General features: G+C 42.4%; 1 protein-coding gene across 1 annotated transcript in view; it reads left to right on the forward strand.

Annotated features, from left to right (window-relative positions):
* Positions 1-26,743, forward strand: part of LOC144667855 (metabotropic glycine receptor-like) — a 99,152-nt gene that overhangs the window by 22,462 nt on the left and 49,947 nt on the right. The window contains exon 3 of the mRNA XM_078529381.1: positions 26,057-26,159. Coding sequence (XP_078385507.1) covers positions 26,057-26,159 — 103 coding nt within the window. The remainder of the gene's footprint in view (positions 1-26,056; positions 26,160-26,743) is intronic.

A 26,743-nucleotide genomic window follows, 5' to 3' on the forward strand; every position in this document is an offset into this window, starting at 1 on the left:
CACCTCTCCCCATAACCCTTCAACTCGTTACTAATTAAAAATCTGGCTATCTCCTCCTTAAATTTATTCAGCATCCCGACATCCACTGCACTCTGAGCTAGTGAATTCCACAGATTCACAACCCTTTGAGAAAAGTAATTCCTCCTCATCTCTGATTTAAATCTACCACCCCTTAGCCTAAAACTATGGCCTCTCGTTCTAGAATGCCCCACAAGGGGAAACATCCACTCCACGTTTACTTTGTCTATCCCCTTTAGCATCTTATATACCTCAATTAGATCTCCTCTCATCCTTCTAAACTCTAGCAAGTATAGGCCTAAACTGCTCAATCTCTCCTCATAAGACAAGCCCCGCATCTCTGGAATCAATCTAGTGAACCTCCTCTGAACCGCCTCCAATGCAACTACATCCTTTCTCAAGTAAGGGGACCAAAACTGTGCACAATGCTCCAGGTGCGGTCTCACCAATGCTTTGTACAGTTGCAACAACACTTCCCTATCTTTATACTCTACTCCGTTAGCAATAAATGCCAAAATTCCATTTGCCTTCCTTATTACCTGCTGTACCTGCATACTAGCTTTCAGTGATTTATGGCACGAGGACACCCAGATCCCTCTGCACTGAAGCAATCTGAAGTTTCTCTTCATTTAAATAATAAGTCGCCTTTTTATTCTTCTGACCAAAATGGATAAGCTCACACTTATCCACGTTAAACTCCATCTGCCAAATTTTTGCCCATTCACCTAACCTGTCCATATCCATTTGTAAATTTCTTATTTCTTCATTGCAACTTACTTTCCCAACTATTTTGGTATGGACCTATCAACACAAGAAGAAGAAGAGTCATACGGACTTGAAACATTAATTCTGTCTTTCCCTCCACAGCTGCTGTCAGACCTGCTGAGTTTTTCCAGCATTTTTTGTTTTTGTTTCAAATTTCCAGCATCTGTAGTATTTTGCCTTTAGCTTAGAATCTATCAAGCCAGGTTTCACTTTGGAATCTGATTTAGCATCAGCTGGAATTGTAACAAAGTAAGGGCTCATGCAGGATCAAAAGTCCTTGAATTTCAGTGGGATCTGTGAATCCTTAAAGAAATGAGTGCATGGAGGTACTGAGCATAGGAGCAGGGTTTGCTGTAAAGTGTTTTACATGGCTTGGAACTCAAAAACGGCTTTGACTGTTGATAAGACCTTTCTGGGAGAAGAAGATGTAACACTAGATTATTTGAAATCCTTGACTAAGACTATACTAAGAGAGTTAGCAGATAAACTAAATGCAGAAATAAAAGCAGGATGTTTTAAGGATGATATGATTAAAGTAATTACCCAGCATTTAGAATTAAAAGGAGAGTAACCTGAAATCGGGGTCTCACAGCTAAAGTCAGCAAAAACTCAGGTGCAGATGAAGCAACTTGAAATAGAAAGAAAGAGAGAAAAACAGAAGCTTGAATTGGAGAAAAATGAAGAGCAAAAAAAATGGAGATGGAAATGCTTGAGCTTGAGTTTCAAAGAGAGAAAGACTCAGACAACATGACTTGGCTAGAGAAAAGCTTAGAATAAAGGAAGAAAGATAGTAGTTCAGAAGATGATTATGGTTACACTGAGGAGTTTGATTGAACTAAAAATCTTTGTTTAGTGCCTAAATTTACAGAGGATGGAGTTGAAAGATATTTTACCTCATTTGAAAAGATAGCTGTGAAGTTGAAGTGGCCAAAAGATGCTTGGACCTTAATGCTACAGAGTGTCCTGTTAGGTACAGCTATGTATGTGTACACTAATCTGTCAGAAGAGCAAACTACAGACTATGAAGTGGTTAAAAGTGCAATACTCAATGCTAATGAGCTTGTCCCTGAAGCTTATCAATTAAAGTTCAGAGCCATAAGAAAGAAACCTAATCAGACATTTGTAGGGTTTGCCGGAGGGAAAGAAATGCTGTAGGATCAGTGGTCTCGATCATTGAAGTTAGAGAAAAATTTTGAGAAGAATTCCAAAATAATATCCCAGTAACAATTAGACTTATTTAGATGAGTGTCAAGTAGCAAAGATCCGTGAAGTGGCAGTTTTGACTGGTACCTATGATATCCCACACAGCCTGTTACATGTGGGGAAATGGTCATTTCGGAATCAATAGGGAAATTGGAAGAACAGAAAATCTGGTGATGGAAAAGCTACTGGTTCTGGGGAACAGACAGAAGTATGCCAAAACAGTAGAGGAGATAGGCTAGAGCCTACAAATGATGTAAAGAAACAGTATGCTTCCATTGCAAAAAAACTAGACATTCTAAAGCAAATTGCTGGAAATTGATTTGGGAGACCTATTGCAGTAATAGGGACGCCTAAAGAATCTTTAGGGAAAACTAACTGAGGGAAGGAGACAAGTGACAACACAGTAGCCATAGTGCAGGTGCACAGTGGAGATTCAGAATCTTCCAAAGAGGTAGGGACAATTCATCAGATTAGTCAAGTAAACGTGGGAAAACAAATTACAGAAAGGTTTAAAGATTTTGTTTATGGAGCGAGATATTCCCTTATTCTTCTAATCAAGGAGGCAAATCAATAAAGATATTGAGAGACACTGAAGTAAGTCAGACACTGATGCTGGCTGATGATACAATTTGTCTTTCAGAGAGGCTAATGAAGGAAAAAATATTAATTGGAAGTATCCATGGAGGTTATAAATCAGTCACATTACATAGAGTTGGATTAAAGTGTGATTTAGTAAGTGGAGAGGTTGCAGTTGGAGTAGTGCATCAAATGCCTACAGCAGGAATTGATTTTATCCTGGGGAATGACCTGGCTGGTTCAAAATTATTAGCCTCACCGAGGGTGTTGGAACAGCCAGCGGAAGTGAAAGAAACTGAGATGCTACAGGAGGAACATCCTGGACTGTTTCCTGACTGTGTTGTGACTAGATCTCAGGCCCATAAACTTAGACAGGAAGAAGAGGAAGCTGTACAAAAGAGAGATAATGTAGAAATTCAGTTACCTGACACTTTTTTCAAAAACTTAAACAAAAAGGAGGAAGGTAAAGAAAATAAGGGTGACATGTTAAGCCCATCTTCTTTAGTAGAAATGCAACAGGCTGATCCTGAGTGAAAGAGTTGTATCAAACAGCCTACTCAGAGACTGAATCAGAACCAATACCTGAGTGTCATTATTTAAAAGACAAAGTGCGAATGAGGAAATGGAGACCACCTCAAATACCAGCACATGAGGAATGGGCAGTAGTTCATCAGGTGGTAGTTCCATCTGAATATCATAACAAAACTTTACGAGTGGCTCATGAAATTCCAATGGCAAGTCACGCAAGTATTAGGAAAATGCAGGCTAAAATATTGAAACATTTTTTATTGGCCAGAATTGCATAAAGACATTTTTAAATTCTGCCAGATATGTCATACATGTCAGGTAGTGGGGAAACCCCAATCCTGAATTAAACCTGCACCCTTAATTCCGATACCAGCTTTTGAAGAGCCGTTTAGCAGGGTCTTAATAGACACCTAGACCTGAATTTTTCCCACATCAGATGGGCTCGGTGGGATTGGCGTCGGAGGTGGTCGCACAGCCAACCGCCGCCTGCGATCGGCTCCACACCGCCATTTTACACGGGCGAACCAATTTAGGTCCACCCAGCGTAATACGCGAGCGGTAGCGCTGGGCACTACCTGTGATGGGGGAGGAGGGAGAGTCAGGTCCAGCGCTCTTCTGTGCAGGCGCTGGAAAGAGCGCCTCAGTCTCCCTGAGATACAAAGCTGCTTTAGGGAGATTGAAGCGCTTTTAAAAAAAATAAATAGATGCAATAAAAATTTAATGAAGCACATCTCCTCATGTGACTGTGCCACATGATATGGGACGTGTTTTTATTTTTCAGAAAAAGTTTTTATTTAATTCGTAAAAAGCTTTAGGAAGCCTCATCCCGCTCGTGGATGAGATTTCCTAAAAAACGTAAAGGCTGCTTGGCTTTTTTTGCCTGCCCGCCAACCGTCAGGCTGGACAGGCAGCATAAACTTGAAATTAATTACTTCGTTAATGGCCTTAATGGGCTTTGCAATTATCGATGGGCACGCAGCCGACTCCGGCGCGTACCCGCCGAACGAAATATCGCGAGACAGCGCGGTGATGTCGGGATGCACATCCGGCATCATCGCGCATCATTTTATGTTCTGGCGTGTCGGGCCCGCCCCCGCATTCCAAATGTAAAATCCTGGCACTAAAGACCTAAAACCTGGGAACCAGTACCTTTTAACAATTATGGATGTTTCAACCTGATTTCCTGAGGCATTGCCTCTGGGGAAATGATGGCAAAAGTGGTGGTGGAAAAGTTAGTTCAATTTTTTTACAGGGTATGGAAATACAATCAGATCAAGGCTCAAATTTTATGTCACAAATATTCAAAGTAATAGTGAATAGTTTGGAAATAAAATAACTTAAGTCTTCAGCTTATCATCCACAATAGCAAGGAGCATTAGAAAGATGGCATCAAACTTTAAAGACCATGATTAAAGCCTATTGTCAGGAATGTCCTAACGATGTCCTAAAGAAATTCCATTTTTTACTGTTTGTCATTAGGGATCTCCCTACTGAGTCAACAGGATTCAGTCCTTTTGAACTGATATATGGGGATGAGGTTAGAGGATCCTTTAAATTAATTACAGAAAGGCCAGGATTTCCCAGTCGGCAAGCGGGGGGGGCGGGGCCCACTTGCCGACGCGTGAAATGATGCGCGGTGATGTTGGGCGGAACTCCCGACGTAACTCCGCCCCATTTCAATTTTCAGGTGGGCGGGAGCTCAGCAGAATTAGCTGTGCGCCCGCTGACCTTTCAATGGCCAATTCAGGCCATTGACAAAGTAATTAATGTAATTAGCGGACCTGCCCGTCCAACCTTAAGGTTGGCAGGCAGGCCGGGAGCCCTTGCGGGCATTGGAAAAAGCATGATACCTCATCCACGGGCGGGATGAGTTTCATGTATGTTTTTAAAAATGTAATAAAGGCGTATTTGAAAGTGATGGACATATCCCAAATCGTGTGACAGTGTCACATGAGGGGACATGTCAGGGAAATTTTTTTTTCCTATTTTTAAAGATTTTTTATTGTGGAGCCGAACTCCCTGAGGCGTAACTTAGCCTCAGGGAATTCCACCCCCCACCCCGCACAGGGAACGCATAGTGCTTCCTGATGGACATCACACTGGGCGGGCCTTAATTGGCCCGATCACGTAAAATGGCGGCGTGTCCCCAATGGTCTCCACGCTCCCGCTCCTAAACATCCCCCCCCTCAACAGGGGGAAAATTCTGCCCTAAGATTTTTAAACCAAAGCTCAGAGACTACACTTTTGACCTATATGTCAACTTTCTGGGAAAGAGTAACCAAACCACGTGAGTTGGCCAAAAATAATTTGAAAATTGCTCAACAAACAAGGAAAACTAGAGCAGATTAAAATGCCAAAGCTCAAAATGTTGACGCCAGAGACAAGATGTGAGTATTGTTACCTGTCTTTAGTGAACCGTTAAAAACAAGGTTCACTGGACCTCATCAAATCTAAAAGAAGCTCAATGATGGAAATGATATAGTGAGTACTCTAGAAAGGAGGAAAGGAGAGCGAGTGTATCACCTTAATATGTTAAAGCAATATTATGACAGAGAAGATGGTGAGGATAGGAGTGTATCCACAGTGGTAAAAGATGTAGGGAGTGAAATAAAAATATCAGAACACTCTATGAATGAATCAGTAGTCAAAAATTCTAAAGTCGACCCTCCAGCAATCAGATTGGGTAATATAGAGGTGCTTAAAAATTTAGTTGTAATATTAAGCTATCTTCCAGAAAACTGTTGAGGCGATTTACGAAAGCTATTACAAACTGATGAATCGATTTCTGTCAATAGGCGAGGGAAACATTTTTGGCTAGACAGGATGTAGGGGATGCGTTACCAACCATAAAGCAACATCCTTATAGTCTAAATCCAGAGAAGTTAGTCCAAGTGAGGGAAGAGAGCAAGTTCATGATGGAAAATTACATTATTGAACCAAGTCACAGTAGCTTAAAAACAAAAAGCTAAAAGCTACTGCGGATGCTGGAAAATCCAAAACAAAAACAGAATTACCTGGAAAAACTCAGCAGGTCTGGCAGCATCGGCGGAGAAGAAATCAGTTAACGTTTCGAGCCTTCATGGCCCTTCGGCAGAACTGAAGCATAGTTAGGAGAAGGGCGAAATATAAACTGGTTTAAGGTTGGTGGGGGGGGGGGGGTGGAAGAGAGACGTTGAGGGTGTGGTGATTGTGGAGATAAGCAGTGATAGGAGCAGATAATCAAAAGATGTCACAGACAAAAGGGTCAAAGAGGTGTTGAAGGTGGTGATATTTGTCTAAGAAAAGTGCTAATTAAGAATGGAAGACAGGATACTCAAAGTACAGCTCTAGTGGGGGTGGGGTGGACAGACTAACAAGGTTTTAGTTTTAGATTTAAAAATAATGGAAATAGGTGGGGAAAGAAGAATCTATATAAATTATTGAAAAAAAAAGGGGGAGGGGGGGGAGAGAAACGGGGTGGGGATGGGGGGAGGGGGAGTTTAAGATCTAAAGTTGTTGAATTCAATATTCAACCTGGAAGGCTGTAAAGTGCCTAGTCGGAAGATGAGGTGCTGTTCCTCCAGTTTGCGTTGGGCTTCACTGGAACAATGCAGCAAGCCAAGGACAGACATGTGGGCAAGAGAACAGGGTGGAGTGTTAAAATGGCAAGCGACAGGGAGGTTTGGGTCTTTCTTGCGGACAGACCGCAGGTGTTCCGCAAAACAGTCGCCCAGTTTGCGTTTGATCTCTCCAATGTAGAGGAGACCGCATTGGGAGCAACGAATGCAGTAGACTAAGTTAGGGGAAATGCAAGTGAAATGCTGCTTCACTTGAAAGGAGTGTTTGGGCCCTTGGACGGTGAGGAGAGAGGAAGTGAAGGGGCAGGTGTTGCATCTTCTGCGTGGGCATGGGGAGGTGCCATAAGTGGGGGTTGAGGAGTAAGGGGTGATGGAGGAGTGGACCAGGGTGTCCCGGAACTGCATTCGTTGCTCCCAATGCGGTCTCCTCTACATTGGAGAGACCAAACGCAAACTGGGCGACCGTTTTGCGGAACACCTGCGGTCTGTCCGCAAGAAAGACCCAAACCTCCCTGTCGCTTGCCATTTTAACACTCCACCCTGTTCTCTTGCCCACGTCTGTCCTTGGCTTGCTGCAATGTTCCAGTGAAGCCCAACGCAAACTGGAGGAACAGCACCTCATCTTCCGACTAGGCACTTTACAGCCTTCTGGGTTGAATATTGAATTCAACAACTTTAGATCTTAAACTCCCCTTCCCCCCATCCCCACCCCGTTTCTCTCCCCCCCCCCCTTTTTTTTCAATAATTTATATAGATTCTTCTTTCCCCACCTATTTCCATTATTTTTAAATCTAAAACTAAAACCTTGTTAGTCTGTCCACCCCACCCCCACTAGAGCTGTACTTTGAGTATCCTGTCTTCCATTCTTAATTAGCACTTTTCTTAGACAAATATCACCACCTTCAACACCTCTTTGACCCTTTTGTCTGTGACATCTTTTGATTATCTGCTCCTATCACTGCTTATCTCCACAATCACCCCACCCTCAACTTCTCTCTTCCACCCCCCGCCCCCCCCCCCCCCCCACCACCTTAAACCAGTTTATATTTCTCCCTTCTCCTAACTATGCTTCAGTTCTGCCGAAGGGCCATGAAGGCTCGAAACGTTAACTGATTTCTTCTCCGCCGATGCTGCCAGACCTGCTGAGTTTTTCCAGGTAATTCTGTTTTTGTTTCACAGTAGCTTAAGCTCACCTATTGTAATGGTTCTGGGTTGCAGTGATTATGTATAGATGTCACAAAGTTAATGTGGTGACAAAGGTGGATTCATATCCAATTCCACGATTAGAAGACTGTATTGGGTAGATTGGACAGGTAATGTTCATTATAAAAATTGAAGGGATATTGACAAGTTCCATTAACTGATACAGCCAAAGAAATATCAACTTTCGTAATCCCGGATGGACTTTATCACTGTAAAGTCATGCCTTTCAGAATGAAAAATGCACCAGCAACTTTAAAAGATTAGCCATAAGACCATAAGATGTAGGAGCAGAAGTAGGCCATTCGGCCCATCGAGTCTGCTCCACCAATCAATGAGATCATGGCTGATCTGATAATCCTCAACTCCACTTTCCTGCCTTTTCCCCATAACCTTTGATTCCCTTACTGATTAAAAATCTGTCTTTCTCAGCCTTGAATATACTTAACGACCCAGCCTCTATAGCCCTCTGTGGTAAAGGATTCCACAGATTGACTACCCTCTGAGAGAAGAAATTCCTTCTCATCTCTGTTTTAAATGGGCGCTCCCTTACTCTGAGATTATGCCCTCTGGTCCTAGACTCTCCCATAAGGGGAAGCAGCCTCTCAACCAACAAGGTCACTGTGTTCAGCCAAACCTGGGAGGAACATTTATAACACTTGAACAAATTGTTTGATTGGTTACAAAGATCTAATTTGGTCATAAACGTGGCAAAAAATGAATTTTCCAAAGCGAAAGTAATTTATTTGGGCCACACTGTGGGACAAGCCAAGTAGCATCTAGATAAGCAAAGATAAGGGCTATCTTGGATTTTCTCATGCCTAAGACAAAACGAGAGATTTTGTGGTATATAGGCGTGAATGGATTCTATTGGAAGTATGTTCCAAATCTCAGCACTGTAGCGGCTCACCTGACAAGCTTGTGAAAGAAAGTCAAGAAACTTGAATGGACAAAGAAGTGTCAAAGTGCCTTTGATAGCTTGAAAGTTGTATTGTATGTACCACAACGGTTTTGGCAGCGGCGAATTATGCTAAGCCATGTAAACTGGCTGTTGACGCCCGCGACCTAGGTATTGGTACAGTTTTATTACAAGAGGATGAGATGGGGATCGAATGGCCAAGTCAGTTACTTTTCTCGGAAGTTAAATTCTCACCAGCAGAAACACTCAACTGTGGAAAAAGAGACTTTGAGTTTGGTGTTGGCTCTATGACATTTTGAAATCTACATATCTAACAACTCTGCAGAAACTGTTATTTATATGGACCATAATCCTCTAACGTTTTTTTAGCAAAGTTTCATACTAAGAATATGAGGCTATTTTGTTGGAGTGTAAAGGATTTAGGACGTCCGAAGAGTATGAAAGATACTATGTCAATTCAAGTCTTTCGTTGCACCCTCTACTTAGAAAATGTCCCAAGGTCCTTTAAAGAGAGGAGAAAAAAATACAAATGAAAGCATTGTAGGAGAAATGATTAGAAGAGCTGATTAGATATTACTCTGCTCTTTTCTACCCAGCAGGTAGAGGGTGCATAAGAGCATTCTGAGAGTTTCTATGGTTTCTCTGTGCTGAACGGAAGCTCATGGCCCCCAATTACTAATCTTCTTCCAACAATGAGTGTGAGATCAGGAACGTACTTGGAGAGATTTTCTGTTATAAAAGGATGTATCCCATCCCCCAATACATGACCACCAACTTTAATGGGCAGAAAATCACAGAGCTACCCATGAGCAATTTCCCAACTTACACCTTTAGCTAGGGTTGCCAATTCTGCTTGGATGCATTCCTGGATGTTGCATCACATTAATTCCTGCTTCAAACAGCCTCATCTCCAAAGTCCAACCATTGGTCCATCTTCCAGCCACACATTGCCTTCCCATAGCCAATTGGAAAGGGGACAGGCACTTAGTCACCCAATTGGATTAATCTTGACTTTACCCAATTTACAGTATTTTTATATTTCAGAAATTAAAATAGTTGAAGAAAATGAAAAAAGGAAGTCATTTTTGTTTAACGTTTCAATAATTTTTCTCCTGGAGTTGCTCCATGCCACATCCCGGAGATTAGTCTCTAATTCCTGAAGACACTCGGACAATCCTGTAAGGTTGGCAACTCCTTGGTTGCGATAGAACCTGTCACTGCAGGAAATGGCGATCAGGGTGGGAAGGAATTAATTAGATGACCCATCCCCCACCACCTCCCACCCCAACAACTCTGGGCTCAGAAAGCGGTAGAGAAAGAAATCGGCCAGGATTCCTATTCCTGCTCCCCATCCACTCTCTCCTCCTCGAAGGAATGTATATGCAGGGGAGGGGAAGAGCTGGGGAGACAGGATGGGATTTTCAGTCAACTCACCGTCGTAGAGTGACTCATGGAGCTGAATCTTTGGCTCAGCAAATGAGGGTGTGGCCCACTTGCCGAGGCATAAAATGATGTGTGGTGATGTCGGGCGTGCATTCCGACGTCACCGCGCATCATTCAGGTTTTCAGTTCAGCGGGCGCGCACCCGAGTTGGCTGCACGTCCACCGACATATCAAAGGCCTATTAAGGCCAGTTAACTATTAATTAAAACAATAAACCGAGCTGCCCGTTCAACCTTAAGGTTGGCGGGGGGGCAGGCAAAGAGCCCAGGTGGTCTTCGCATTTTTCTTGGAACCTCATCCACAGGAGGGATGAAGTTTCATGAAGGTTTTTAAAGGTTTGAAAACATTTTTAATAAAATTCATAGACAGGTCCCAGCTCATGTGACAGTTTCACATGAGGGGACATGCCCTAAAAATTTTTTTTTCCTTTATTAAAATTTTTTAAACTTTAACTCTGTGCCTCAAAGAGATTTCTGCGCTCTTTTGCGTGCATGTTGGGCGGGCCTCAATTGGCTAGCAGATGTAAAATGGCAGCATCCAGCCAATCGCGAGTGGCGAACGGCTGCACGCACACCCGTGCCCGCTCCCCCCGCCAACCCCACCCCCCACCCTGCCGACGGGGAGAAAATTCTCCCCATGATGACCAGCCATTTGGGAAGGCAATTGCAACCCAGCAAGGGTCAACACCTTCAGAAAAACCAGGAGGAAAACTTGGTGGGGATCAAATATAATAGAAGGGATGGTTTAAATTCTTCAAAATAAAGTTGAAATAGTTGTAATCGAAGAAACATAAATTGTCAGCCACAGTTTCAAGATGGGGAATATAAATAGGAAGGGAATGTGAGAGATCTCACGAATACTGAGGACTTCATTAATAGCAACAAAACGAACATGGCAACATGACACATCGGCAGATCCTCAGGGAAACAGGAAATGAATTAAGATGAGTCAGACAGTTGCATCACTAGTTTTTATAGTGTAATCTCCCCTGATTGGGTACAGTGCAGCTAAGATTATCTTCATAGACACAGTGAAGAGGCGGATTCCATATGGTACCAAAATAAGAAAATAATATGAAGTCTGGGGCAGCTTTTCAGTTCCCCAGTTGACAGAGCCTGTACCCTTGATGCTTGAAGCTCATCAGCTTTTGAAAGTGAGAGTTTTCCAAACAGACTCTAATAGCAATCTTGCCGTCTGATTCATGTTTCAAATGGTGAGGCTCAAACTCCAACCCTTGAACACAGCTAAACTTAGATATAACAAAACTTAGATACAGTGAAACTCAAATAGAGTGAACCTCAGAGTGAAACTCAAATAGCAGTGAAACTCAAAACACAGTGAAACTCAAAAAACAGTGAAACTCAAAAACAGCGAAAGTCAAATGCAGTGAAACTCAAAAAACTGTGAAACTCAAAAAACAATGAAACTCAAAAAACAGTAAAACTCAAAAAATAGTGAAACTCAAATACAATGAAACTCAAAAACAATGAAACTCAAAAAACTGTGAAACTCAACTACAGTGAAACTCAAATACAATGAGTCAAATACAGTGAAACTCAAAAAACAATGAAACTCAAATACAATGAAACTCAAATACAATGAAACTCAAAAAACAGTGAAACTCAAAAACAGTGAAACTCAAAAACAGTGAAACTCAAAAACAATGAAAGTCAAATACAGTGAAACTCAAAAAACGATGAAACTCAAACACAGTGAAACTCAAAAAACAGTGAAACTGAAATACAATGAAACTCAAAAACAACGAAACTCAAAAAACAGTGAAACTCAAATACAATGAAACTCAAAAACAACAAAACTCAAAACAGTGAAACTCAAAAACAGTGAAACTCAAATACAATGAAAGTCAAATACAGTGAAACTCAAAAAACAATGAAACTCAAATACAATGAAACTCAAATACAATGAAACTCAAAAACAACAAAACTCAAAACAGTGAAACTCAAAAACAGTGAAACTCAAATACAATGAAAGTCAAATACAATGAAACTCAAATACAATGAAACTCAAAAAACAATGAAACTCAAATACAATGAAACTCAAATACAATGAAACTCAGATACAATGAAACTCAAATACAATGAAACTCAAAAAACGATGAAACTCAAACACAGTGAAACTCAAAAAACAGCGAAACTGAAATACAATGAAACTCAAAAACAACGAAACTCAAAAAACAGTGAAACTCAAATACAATGAAACTCAAAAACAACAAAACTTAAAACAGTGAAACTCAAAAACAGTGAAACTCAAAAATAGCGAAACTCAAATACAATGAAACTCAAATACAGTGAAATTCAAAAAACAATGAAACTCAAATACGGTGAAACTCAGAAAACAGTGAAACTCAAAAACAATGAAACTCAAATACAGTGAAACTCAAAAAACAGTGAAACTCAAATACAGTGAAACTCAAAAACAGTGAAACTCAAAAACAGTGAAACTCAAATACAGTGAAACTCAAAAACAATGAAACTCAAAAAACAGTGAAACTCAAAAACAGCAAAGCTCAAAAAACAATGAAACTCAAAACAGTGAAACTCACAAAACAGCCCACCTGCCATATAAAAAATTCTGCCCATAATGAATCTTCCTTTACAACAAAAATAATTCCAAGCTCAATTGCACATCCTATACAAAAACTGCTAAATGGTGGAATATTCCCCATTTATAGTGAATATATGCGCACTAAGTTCATAAGGATCAGTAGAATTGTACATTAATGAAACAAATGCTTTCAGTTATTTTTGACTCATTTCGTTCATTTTAGCATAAAGTATAAAGCAGATTTCCCAGCTTATTTTCACACAATTATTTTTGCTAGAATTGGACAACATAGGGAATCACTGAGGCTTTGAACAATGCCACATAAAAGTAATCATTTCAATTCAGCAAGAGGGAGAGGAGAATCCTGCAATTGGAATGCTTCTGAAAAGGATGGAATAAATTCCACGTCAGTCGCACAGAATGCAGAAATACTTAGAATGCACTATTATTGTTTTTAAATGGGAGAGATTCGGAGTAAATATTTTAACCTGCCACTTTGCCAGCAAAGCCTTACTGTATTAGTGAATATTTAATTTAGAGATACTCTTTTAACAATTACTTGTGGCAATGTCTCAAATAATTGCCCGCTTAATTCCAGGCTACAGAAGTTGGGACTCTGCACGATAAAGTTTGTAAACAGGAGATTGTTATAAGTTATTTAAAGCCTTAATATTGTTCCATTTTCCTTTCAACAACAATTTGTACTAAGATAGGACCTTTAGCATTACGCTCTAATCTTGAATTACAAGGAGCACAAAACCAAGCTGAAGTTAAGTGCTTTACAAGAAGTAGGAAGATTATGAGGGTTAGTTCATATTCCATTTAAGAGGAAGAAGAGAGGAATTGACCGATTTTAAAAGAAAAGTTGACAATTATCCATTTCAATACAGAGACAGCATCTTTGAAATCAGAAATAAATACAATTTACTGGCCAATTTAGTCTCTTGCGCATCTCCAACTTCCTTTGCTCCACCATTGGCAGCTGCCTTTCACCAAGTCTCTGGAATTCTCCCCCTAAACTAATTTGGCTGCTCTACCTCACTCTCCCTCACTAAAATACTTCTTAAAACGTACCTCTTTGACCAAGCTCACAGCCCAGCTGTCCTATTGTCTCCTTCTTCAGCTCATTGTCAATATCTTTCATTTGATAACGCTCCTGGAAGCATCTTGAGAAATTTTACTATGTTAAAGGTGCCACACAAGTTATAGTGGTTTGTTGTAGGGAGTAGATAATATTCGTACATATTCAGTGTGAAACCAAAATCACTCTCGCTTGCAGCTAGTTGAGAAAGGAGCATTCAGTCCCCAAACAAACATTGGGAAGTGATTAATACAAAAGAAAATACTGCAGATGCTGGAAATCTGAAATGAAAACAAAAAGTGCTGGAAAGCCTCAGAGACCTGGCAGCATCCGTGGAGAGAGAAACAGTCTTGACATTTCAGATCAATGACCTTTCACCTGAAGTAATGGCCAGCATTTTCCAGCCCCTCGCGCCAGCGGGATCTTCCAGTCCCGCCGATGTGAACGGAGGTTTCAATGGTTCACCGGCCCTGCCGTGGGGAAACCCGCAGTGGGAGGGTCTGGAAATTTCTGGCCAATGTGTTTAGTGTTTGATTTTGAGACAGTAAAGAATCCAATTTAGTGTAAATGAACAGGCATTATTACTTATCAATTTCTGCAGGCAACTGAGAGTGAGATTCACAGAAGTTAGGGAATACCCAAGATGGATAACAATGAGATAATGACCAGATAATTTATTTTTTAGTGATGTTGGTTGAGGGATAAAATATTGGTCAGGACAGATAGAACCTGCAGGGAGACAACTACCAATACAATGTGACTGTAATCAGCAACAATTCATGAAGAGGGGCAATCTTTCAAAATAGAATGTTTGTGAAATTACAATTTGAGGTGAAGGGCAGGGATGATCCAACCCTTCAACCAGATTCTATCATTACAAGGGCATCATTTGGCCAATTGATTTATGGTGATTGAATAAGCTAAATTTAATTTCTATTACATGGGATTTTTTTATAATATTCCGGGAGATCATATTCCATAATCCTTATCTAAGGGAGGATATAGTTGCCATAGAGGGAGTGCAACAGAGGTTCACCAGATTAATCCTGGGATGGTGGGATTGTTTTATGAAGGGAGATTGGGGAGACTGGGTCTGTATTCCCTAGAGCTTTGAAGAATGAGGGCTGATCTCATTGAAACTTACCAAATTCTTACAGGGTGTGACAGGGTGGATGTAGAGAAGATGTTTCCCCGGGCTGTTGAGTCTAAAACCAGGGGACATAATCTCAGGTTAAGGGATAGGCCATTTAAGACTTTAATGAGAAGGAATTTCTTCACTCAGAAGGTGATGAATCTTTGGAATTCTCTAGCATAGCGGGGTGTGGAAGCTCAATCATTGAGCATGTTCAAGATGGAAATCAATAGATTTCTGGAGGCTAATGACATCAAGGATATGGGGATAGCACAGGAAAGCGGTGTTGAGGTAGATAATCAGCCACGATCTAATTGAATGGCAGAGCAGGCTTGATGGGCTGAATGGCCTACTCCTGCTCCTACATTCCTATAATTTTTCTGTAAACTCCCAAATGGCCTTCTGCACCATTTCTTTTATAACCACAGTCCATTTTCCCTTCCTTTTGCCATGTGAAAACACCAAGCTACACTGTAATCACAAATGCTGGCGTTGGTTCTCGTGATTAGTCTTCACGTGTTAGCATAGAGAGTGATAACTAATGGTTATCCAACCATGAGTCATGTCACAGGTGAGCCCAATGCCAATCACCTTATCTCTGTAACCTGCTCTTCACGGGGCAGTCACTGAATAGTAATCAGGGGAGGATTTTCTGAATGTCGGGAGCGGGCGCAGGTGGGCACAGAGCCGATCGCCGCCCTCAATCGGCTGCGCGCTGCCATTTTACGGGGGCGGGCCAATTAAGGCCCACCCAGCGTGACACGCAGCCGGTAGCGCTCAACGGGCGAGGGGAGGAGGGGGAGGTGGGGCCTGCGCTCTTTTGCGCATGCTCACGAAAGAGCGCAGAAATCTCCTTGAGGCATGGCGCTGCCTCAGGGAGATTAAGTTCATATTGAAATTTTTAACTAAAGGTAAAAATTATTTACACATGTCCCCTCATGCGGCAGTGTCACATGAGCTAGGACATGTTTGTCAATTTATCGGAATTTATTTATTGATATTATTAAACCTTCAGGAAACTTCATCCCGCCCATGGATGAGGTTTCCTGAAAAATGTGAAGGCCGCTTGGGCTGTTTGCCTGCCCCCTGCCAACCTTAAGGCTAGATGGGCAGCGCTGTTAATTATCCTAATTAGCTCTCTAATGGCTGAACAAAAGGTCTAAATGATGCGCAGTGACATCGGGACACACGCCCGATGTCACCGCGCGTCATTTTACACGTCGGCATGCTAGGCCCACCCCCACATACCGATGTAAAATTCTGGCCCAGGAATCTTTGGTAATATTCCCTCTTCAGGATGCTGAAACTAATTGTAGCTGCTTCACTCTATCCGTGGTTGCGGAGACAGCATAGAGTGGGGACTGACCCAAGGAAGGTTTGAAGAATCAAATCAATTACAACATTTCAAAGTTCTTTATATTCAACATTCGATGACAACTGGTTGGTCTGAAACCAAAACTGCTTTGCCCATTCTTTGTACTGTTAGGAACAATGTACAGATTTAAGTTTAATTTATATTTCGTATTTGGGTGTTAAGAATGGTGAAACCTGGTTTCAGTTTCATTTAGAGGTTTTGTGAGCTGTGTGCCGGGAAGTCAGGGGCCTTGTTTGTTTACATGCATTTTTAATGAGGTTTTACACCTCTTGAAGTGAAGAGATGGGGTTAGCAACTTAGTGAAGTTTGAAAAAAGCCATAAAGTAGAAAAAACTGCTGTTGCATAGCAACAGGGGTCCAGAAACACACGGAGAGACAGGGAAACACAGAAGGATGATCAGTTAGTGTGTGTATACCAGAGAATGCAGGCAGAAGATCTAATCTCTCTAATAAGAAATCCTGCAAGCCTTAGGGAACTCGTGTTTGCTCTGAAGTTAAGGTAATAGTGAGTTTAGATTGTGGTTTTTGGGTATCTCAGGGAGAGATACCAGCTGAAGAAAAGCATCAAATGAATGCTTAAAAGTCCGCCAGAAGAAAACTGAAACTGAGCTAACCCAAGCAAGGAACATTGGTGTTGAGACAGTGGTAATTCTTCACTGGGGTTTTGTGTCTGTAAGGGTTGCTGGGATAAAAGGAATAGTGTGAGTTTGAATCATTTTCCAGTATTGAAATCTTTCCAACCTTTTTGTCTAGTGTAATGTAGTTTATTTTTTCTTATTTAATTAATGTTTTGTTCTTTGTGTTAAAGGTATACTGGCAGACTCTTGTGAATGTGTTCAGTAACTGATCTCCACAGTTTCTAAGTTAGGATCTGCCAATGTAAAGTTTCTCTCTGGGATCTGACTTATCCAGTATTAACATCAGCTGGGATCCTAACAGTACTTAACTGGATCATTCTTATTCCCTAATTATTACATTGAACTTTACAGCACAGAAACAGATCATTTGGCCCAATTAAATCAAGTCTGTAAGTAAAGAGAAAAATTTTGCAACATTTTAGTATTGACTGTTGGAGATTAAACTGCAATATTAGAAAGTTGCATTGAGCTCAAAGTTGGGAAATAGTGTCTGCTGTGGTTCAGTTGGTAGAGTGTTTTCCCTAAATATAGAAGGTTATGGGTTCAAACCCCACTCCAGACATTTGAGTATATAATCCAGGCCAACACTAAGGTATACTGCAGCACTGAGAGTGTGCTACATTGTTGGAGGTGCTGTTTTTTTAGATGAGATATTAAACTGAGGCTTCATTTGCCCAATTTAGGTGGATGCAAGAGATCTCACAGCACTATTTGAAGAAGACCAGGGGAGTTCACCCTAGCCTAGTGGGTATTATTCCTCACTAAAACAGATTATCAGGTCATTATCACATTGGTGCTCATTGGAGGTTTCTGCGTACAGACTGACTGCCATGTTTCTGATATTACAGCAGTGACTGCACTTCAAAGGTACTCCAGTGGCTGGAAAGCATTTTGGGACATCCTGGCATTGTGAAAGGCGCTATGGAAATGCAAGTTCTTTCTTTTTTAAGTCTGCCAACATGACTACAAATTACATGGATTCCAAACATTCTGCTGAACACAACACAGGAGGGGTGAAAGAAAAACAGAAAATCCTGGAAAAACTCAGCAGGCCTGGCAGCATCTGTGGAGAGAGAAACAGAGATAACGTTTCAAGTCCGTATGACCCTTCTTCAGAGCTAAAGAGAAGTAGAAATGTGATGAAATTCACACTGTTTAAGGTGGGTGGAGTAGGTGAAGCTGGATAGAAAGTCAGAGATAGGTGGGGGCACAGGAAAGATTGACAAAGATGTCATGAACAAAAGGACCAAAGGGGTGTTAATGGTTGTGGTGCTGACTAAAAAGGTGCTGACAGTGGCATAAAGGTAAGAAAGCAGAATGTGTGAATAGCAGAACAACATTCCCTTTATCCTTTTGTTCATGAGATCTCTGTCAATCTCTCCTTTGCCCCCACCTATCGCTGGCCTCTGTCCAGCTTCACCTGCTCCATCCCCCCTTAAACAGTATAAATTTCATCACATTTCTACTTCACTTTAGGTCTGAAGAAGGGTCATATGGACTCAGAACGTCAACTCTGTTTCTCTCTCCACAGATGCTGTTAGACCTGTGGAGTTTTTCCAGCATTTTCTGTTTTTGTTTCAGATTTCCAGCATCCGCAGCATTTTGCTTTTAAATTGGATAGAAGTTTCCCAGTGGATATCTATCTTGCCTGATGTGATACAAACCATACTGACAAGAACGCCTCTGGCTTTGATTCCCAGTCGGCACTGAAGTCTCAGCAGAACTAGAATTTGCATTGGTGCTGATGGGAGAAGCAGCAGTCAAGTGTACTCTCCCTGAGGGCTATACAGTGATTACTGCTTGCTTGTTTCATGTGAATAAGATTGTACTCTGATCTGGTAGCCTTCATGGTCCAATAAGCTCACTCGCCAAGCTCACACCAAGGGTACTCGGGCTGCTGCTCAGACCCAGTGAAGTCCAGCAAAAGTCTCCATGAGAGGAGGAGAGAAAAATGAAATGAGCCTGGAGCCTTATGAAAAATCACTTCACATATTGAAGTGCACAACCTGAGAGGGCAGTGGAAGAAGACTCAATAGTAGGAATTGGATAAATACTTGAAGAGGAAAATTTTGCGGGGATTTGGGAAGAGCAGGCAGAGTAGGATTAATTGCTCTTTCAAAGAGCTGGTGCAGACACAGTGGGCTGAATGGCCTCCTTCTGTGCCCTATCCTTCTATTGCTTCTGTTTGCTGTACTGAGGTAACAAATACCTGAATATAAAATATAACAGTAATTAATTTCTCTCAATTGCTCCCCAGTTATGAATTATGACATCAGAACCTTGCTTTCAATTAAAATTTTCATGAATGCGGTGAGGCAGGTTAGTATGAACACCATTAAAAATGAATTAGTGCAAATGGTGATGTTTACAAAGTTACACATGAAAAATGCAACAGTTCCTTTATTGCTGAAGATTTAACAGTGGGATTAGTGTTACTGTTTTATTGTTTTATTCCTATCTCCTGTCAGTGAGTCATTCCACAAACTCTGGCTGCATTTCATTCAAAGCTCTGTTTTGAAATATATGACACTATCGTTAAGACTGCCTAATTCCACCTCCAACTCCGCCCCTGCCTCAGCTCATCTGCTACTGGATCCGTCATCTACATCTTTGTTACTCCTAAACTAAACTATTCCAATGCCCTCCTGGCCGACCTCCCACGTTCTACCCTCTGTAAACTTGAGATCATCCAAAATTCTGCTGCTCATATTCCAACTCGGACCAATTCCCATTCATGTGCTCACTGACCTATGTAGGTTCACAGTTATAAGCAACGTGTCGATTTTAAAATTCCATCCTTGTTTCCAATATCTCTTGTCTATGGTCTTGTCTCTCTCTATCTCTGTAACCTTTTTCAGTCCCACAACCCTCCAAGATATCTGTGTTCCTCCAGTTCTGGCCTCGTGAGCATCCCCAATTTTAATCACTCCAACGTCGTTGGCCCTGCCTTCAGCTGCCTTGGCCATAAGCTCTGGAAGTCCCTCCTTTTACTGCTCTGTCCCTTTATCTCTCTTTCCTCCTTTAAGATGCTCTTTAAAGCCTATCCTAATATCACGGTGCGTAGTTCAGTGTCAAATGTTGTTTGATAACGCTCCTATGAAGCAACTTGGGACATTTTCCTATCCCCTCTAATCCATTTTGCCCTCTAAAGTGTTGGTGGGTAACAAACACCCTTGCCTGAATCAGGAAGTCATGAGTTCAAACCCCACTCAAGCACGTAATCCAAGGCAGATTCCCCCAAGTGCAGTGCAGTACTGAAGGAATTCTGCACTGTCAGAGGTGCTGTCTTTTCAATGAGGTGTTGAACTGAGAACCTCTCAGGTGGAAGGGGAGGCTAAAGATCTCGTGGCGCATTTTCAAAGACGAATAGGAGAATTCTCCCTGGTATCCCGGCCAATATTTACCCGTTAACTAACACCACTAAAGTTGATTATTTGGTCATTGTTACACTGTTGCTTGTGGGAGCTTGCTGTGCATAGCTTGGCTGCAGAGTCTGAATGATTGTGTTTAGGAGAATGGGGACATTAGTGCTGTGGAAATGAGAACATTTCCAGTTTTTGAAATCAAAACACCAGCATCAATAATTTGCAAACAGATAGAGCACTAATCAGTTCTAGTTTTATTGTTGTGCTATTATTTCCAACCAACTTTAAAAAATAATTAATTTTTAGCAACAGGCATGACCAGCGTCACAGGCTGGATCATTCAGACACTCAATCTCTCACCACATAAAAGATAGTTAACTGCCTTGTAACTATGGCAACGCCCCTTTAAGCTTCAGTTGCCAGTGCAGCCGTGGTTTGCCGCAAACTGCATCGCTTATAAATAGTTTTTCCATTTGCTCCTTTCTTGGTGTATGTCATGTTGACAGGAGTTCAGTAAATGAGCATGCTCCTAAAGGTTTGTGTGATTCTCTGTTCAATGCCCTCAACAGCTGAGTCGCTTGGGTGTCACAGGCTGCAACTCTGCTGGACAAAACCCTCTAATCTCAAGCTTTCGCAGGTATCACAATAATTTAGAAATTCCGAAAAAAAATTCAGCATCCGCAAAGGACGAGGCCTGCGTTTCCAAACCAGCTTTCGGAGTGAATGCCGGTCAGATCATGCAATATTGATTATTTATTTATTCTAAAAATGCAGGGTGGGAATTTTCCAATCTGGAGACTAAGCGCAGCGATGGACGTGATTCCCGCTGGGCGGCAGAGTGGATTTTCACGCCAGATCTTCCGCCTTTTAGCTCATTAATTACGTATCAGCGAGGACCTGGCGGGGCGGGCAAGGATTCATCCACCTCACCATTACCTCATGGGGTTGAAGGTCCTGGTGACACCTTTAAACGGCGCCCGCACACACATTCACTCACTACAGGACAGGTGAGGACTGAAGGTGTAAATTAGTATGGTGACCAAAAAAAAATAAACCCTCCGCTCCACAGTTCAGCGAGGCCTCCCAGAAACTCCTCCAGGCTGCCCAGGAAAGGCTGGGGGCTTGGGGAAAGGTGGGGGGGGTCCTCTTTCCGAGGAATGAGAGCAGGAGATCCACCCACCTGACCACGCTGGCCTGGGAGGAGGTCGCCAGGGGGGTCAGCACCCGTCAGCCACATACAAGGTCCACCCTGCAGTGCAGGAAAAGGATGAATGATCTGATCTGCTCCGCCAGGGTAAGTGAACCTTTTCCTCACCCCAAACTAACACTCTCACAGGAACATCAGGCATTCTAAGGGTTAGAGTCCACTCATGACAGCAGATGGGACATCAACACTGAATGTCTGCCAGCCATTTTAAGATCACCATCTCATGTAAGATCCTGCACAAACGGTATCTTCAACAGTTATTGAGGAGGGCTGAGCGCACACACAGCAAACATACATGATTCCCCTGAATGTTACTGTGCCATCTGTCTCACAATACCTTGCCTCTAACCCCCAGTACCAAATTCCTTTGGTGACGGACCATGCCCTGCACACCATGCTGTGCACGACCGTCACTGCCCAGAGAGGCCTTGCCCCGCTGAAGGGCAGGACAAAGACACGTGTGCCATGCAAAGCCCTCTAAAATGGTCTACACAGCCCCAGGACACTCTCATCAATATACCCCCGATAGCGTGGCCTGAGCCCCAGGACAGCCTCTGGTTCCTCTTTGGACAGTTTTATAACTCCTGCCGCAGGACAGTCTTTCACTGCTCTACTCTGTTCCTTGGCACCCCCAGTCCTGCCTCCACCATCCCCCTCCCTGCTGGTATTGCCTCCCATGCCCAGCCTTGGCGCAGTTTCTGATACAAGCACCGAAAATCTTGCAGCAACGCTCTTGACGGTAGGTGAAAGCAGCGACTACGTACCTTGAAGTCATTGATGAAATGAAGCTCGTCAGGTGCACGCCATTTATGTACAGTCAGGAAAGGGGGCGCTTAATTTGGAGGGGGAATGTCATTCCGGTGAGCTGGCCTGTTAATGGGCATTCATGAGATGCAAATGGTATTACCAACAGATCAGTGGGAAACTTAACTTACCTTTAAACTGCCATTAAAGTCGGGGGGGAACAAAATTCCAAAACCGCTCGTAGTCTTTTTAATCATTTTCACGATTGCAGCCCACTTCGTAGACTCTTACAGCACGGAAGGAGGCCATTCAGCCCATCTTGACCGAAACAGCCCATTGAAAGAGCTATCCAATTAGTCCCACTCCTCTGCTCTTTCCCCAAAGCCCTGCAAGTTTTAATTTTCACATTTTTATCCAACTCCCTCTCGAAAGTTATTATCGAATCTGCTTCCCCCGCCCTTTCAGGCAGCGCATTCCGGATTGTTAAAACGGCTGGACAAAAAAATGTTCCCTTCACCTTCCCTGTGGTTCTTTTACCAATTAACTTAACTTTGAGTCCCAGGGTTACTGAGCCTCTTGCCAGTGGAAACAGTTTCTCCTTATTTACTTCACCAAACGCCTCTATTAAATTTAAAATGAAAGGAGCATCTGCACTATTCAAAGTGGTACAAGGCCGGAGGATTCAGGAAGGTCCAAATTTGACCCTAAGGCAAAATGTACTCACAGTGAAATTGGGAGCTCCCCACTTTAACACCGAGCCTGACTTCATTGACTGCTGTCACCCAGTTTTACTCTCCCTCGTCTCTACTTTTGTGAACTGATTGCAGTTGAGGCAGCAGGTCAGTGGTGTGTTCCCTTGGGCTAGAGAGAGGGGTGAAGTGGCAGCAAGGGTTTGAAGTGTAATCACGATCGTAATGCAGGAAAGCAGTATTGGGTTTTGATTATTCTATCAGAGTGAATGAGAGTGAGCTGTGCAGATGGGCATGTAAATACAACACTGGCTAGAGAGCGATTCAGAGGCCTGATCCCAGGCAGAGCTACAGCTGATTTAATGAAGTGGAAATTTTGCTCTGTTAGCATTAAGGTCCATTTAGGTTTTAAGGAGGATTTTCCATGTTTAACTTTGATTTCCTAATGGCTGCATCTTTTATCCTGGGATTTCAATAATCTCTTTAAGTGCTAATAGCTTTTGAAGTCCAACTTTGCAACAAAAAAACTTCCATGCGCAATGATTAAAAATAAAATATTTCGCTCCCCAGGGGTTCAGCTGCTAAATGCACTGATTGATGTGGTGCTGACCTACACAGACCAACACATACTCAGGCTCAAGCCCCTTGGCTGTGGCAAGTTAGCTGACCTCAGTCAGGCCACTTACAATTTGCTTCAACACCCCTGGGCTAAGGAGGAAAACGATTAGTCACAGCTGCTGCTTTTGATTATTGTCGGGAGATTGAATAAACATCTCATTCCCTCCACCACCGACGCACAGTAGCAGCAGCATGTGTACCATCTACAAAATGCACTGCAGCAACACACCAAGGCTCCTTAGACAGCACCTTCCAAACCCACGACCATTACCATCTAGAAGGACAAGGGCAGCACCTGGAAGTTCCCTCCAAGCCACACATCATTCCAACTTGGAAATATATCGGCCGTTCCTTCACTGTCGCTGGGTCAAAATCCTGGAACTTCCTCCCTAACAGCGCTGTGGGCGCACCTACACCACATGGACTGCAGCGGTTCAAGAAGGAAGCTCGCCACCACCTTCTCAAGGGCGTTTAGGGATGGGCAATAAATGTTGGCCTTGCCAGTGATGCTCACATCCCCAAAATGAATTTTTAAGAATCATGGATGCCAGGTGAGGATAGGATTGCCTCTGCGGTGATGCCTTCCACAGATGAATAGCCACAAAGTTCGCACCCGGAGTGGGGGTGAGGTGGAAGCGTGTGGGGAGGGTAAGGAGGTATCAGATTTTGGCGGTTGAATGGTTCCTCACCAAGAAATCCGCATCTTCAACAGCAAAAGGGAAGTAAATTTGAGGAAAGGGTTAAATAATAACACAAACTAAAGTTTGTAAAAAGATATTTTAAGCATAAATAGTTGGATAGCGCAATGAGTTGCATTGACAGCAGTGTACTGCCTGAAAGCTAGTGGCTTGTCAACATCTGGCAAACAGATTAATGACAAGTGTTTGTGGTAAACCATCATCCAATCCCAGTTAATTAATCATGAGTTGATTAACAGAAGTAGCTTCTCTCTCCCCTAAATACAATGTGACCTTTCAAATTATTTCTACATCATGTTTAAAAAACAGGATCACGTGGGCTGCCCTATCAGCTCATTGCTGTAGGTAGCACACTTCTGAAGCTCTCTATGTATCAACCCTGGGATGACATTCTCAGCTGCTTAATATTTATATATTAACCTTTCTGCTCTGCTCCCTCCAGGGTTGCAGAGAATATTTGAGCTGATATTTTTGAGGGCAGTGCTTGTCATATCTGCTGAAAATGATGTGCTTTAGCTCATCCATCTAAATTTCTGTAAGAAACCATCTTCTGGTTGCTCATGTTCAGGATGTGCAGCGGGTAGCAGACACATGGGAACACCATCACCTGCAAGTTCTCTCCTGCCTACTTCCCAGCAGAGATATTCAGAGGAACAGACACAGGTATAATCCCCAGGTTGTAATGAACCAGCAGCCCTCCAGTGTGATAGTGGTAAGGTCACAGCAACTGGCCGCAGCACCCTCGTGTTATTGTGGGGTGGGGAATGTTGGGGAAATGTTACCCAACCTTCCCATTTTTCTCTGGTATCCATTAGCCCCACTGGAATTGGACATGTTCTCAACATAATTAATAATAATGACAAGGCTTACATTTGCATCATTCGCAACTTCAGGACATCTCAAAATGCTTTATAGCTGGTGAAATAATTCACAGCAAGATCCCACGAAACAGCATTGAAATAAATGATCAGATAATCTGTTTTAGCAATATTGGTTGAGGGATAACTTATATTGATCCTAGGAGAACTCCCCTGCTGTTCTGTTGAACAGTATCATGGGATCCTTTGAGGGGGCAGACAAAACCTTGGCTTAATGTCTCACCTGAAAGGCAGCATTGCCAACAGTGCAGCGTTACCTCAGTTTTGTACTGGAGTTTTAGTTTAGGTTTTACCCTTATGGCCCTGTACTGGAACTTGAACTCATAACCTTCTGACTGCAAGACAAGAGCACTAGCAACTGAGCCATAGCTAAGGTGAAGAGGGTTAAATACAGTTTTGATGAACCCCGCCCATTAGCAAAAATTCATAGAATAATGCAACACCATTGGAAGCCATTCGGCCCATTGTCCCTGTGCCAGGTCTGTGGTAGAGCTATTCAATTGATACATGTAAAACACAAACCATCCAGTGTGAGGCTCAAACACATGACCCTGGTATTAAGAGTTCCATGCTCATTACGATCAAGTAGAGTATCAGCACTGATCACCTGAGTTCACACATGGGGGCAAACCACGTTCAGAACTCAACTGCGCTGCAAGGCAGGGGCTTTGGGAGAGGAGGTTGAAAATTAGGAGAAATAAAATGTAGGTGTTTACATAAAATTTAAAGATTTGCTTCCTTTTACAAACAGGGAATGATGTGAATCGATAAGACGTACAAAACTGCTGCAATTAGCCCCAGCTGCATTGGGATAAAAGGATAAAACACAAATCACTTGATGTCTCTTTCAATTCCAGTGTACTCCACTCAAAGGACAAGGGTTTCAACTGGGAGCCTATCAGTGTGTCTGTAAGGAAGGATTTTACAACCCTAATCTTATCTCAACCAACAGCTTTGGTAGTAAGTATCCAATCCTCCTGGAAAAAACTGATATGAATATAGGAAAACCAGAACTCAGGATGACCAGTCAGCGTATTGATCATGTACAATCTGCTGTCTGCCCTACTCCTTTAATCTTCTGAGGGAGCATTCTGCAAAGCTTCTCCCTAATGCCCAAAGGTAAATCAAGGTAGATCCAAGAATATGTAACCTTGACCAATTTCCTTGCTCTGCATCTCTTAGCTTCCACTGCTCACACCATTCCAGTATTATCCTTTTAACCCCAATCCCATTCCAGATTAGATAATCATCCAGTTTTAAGTACTATCCGGCATTAACCACTTTTGCTGGAAGTCTTTCCCACACACGCACTCTTCGATAAAGGAGACAAACCTCTAGTCTTGGTTAAGACATGTCAACTTTATTATCTCGACCTCTAGCTTGCGTGATAATCTGGTTCCATTAAGCAGATGGGCAATTGATTTTAGCACAGATAAATGTACAGTAATTGACATTGGGTATCAATCATGAGCTTGAGTTGTTATGTGTGGGGGAGGGTGGGAGATAGGTGCGTAGTTGTGGTGCGGTTCACTGCGTCCATACTG

This window comes from Cetorhinus maximus, chromosome 25 (genome assembly GCF_964194155.1).
Source record: "Cetorhinus maximus chromosome 25, sCetMax3.hap1.1, whole genome shotgun sequence".
NCBI classification, from domain to species: Eukaryota; Metazoa; Chordata; class Chondrichthyes; order Lamniformes; family Cetorhinidae; genus Cetorhinus; species Cetorhinus maximus.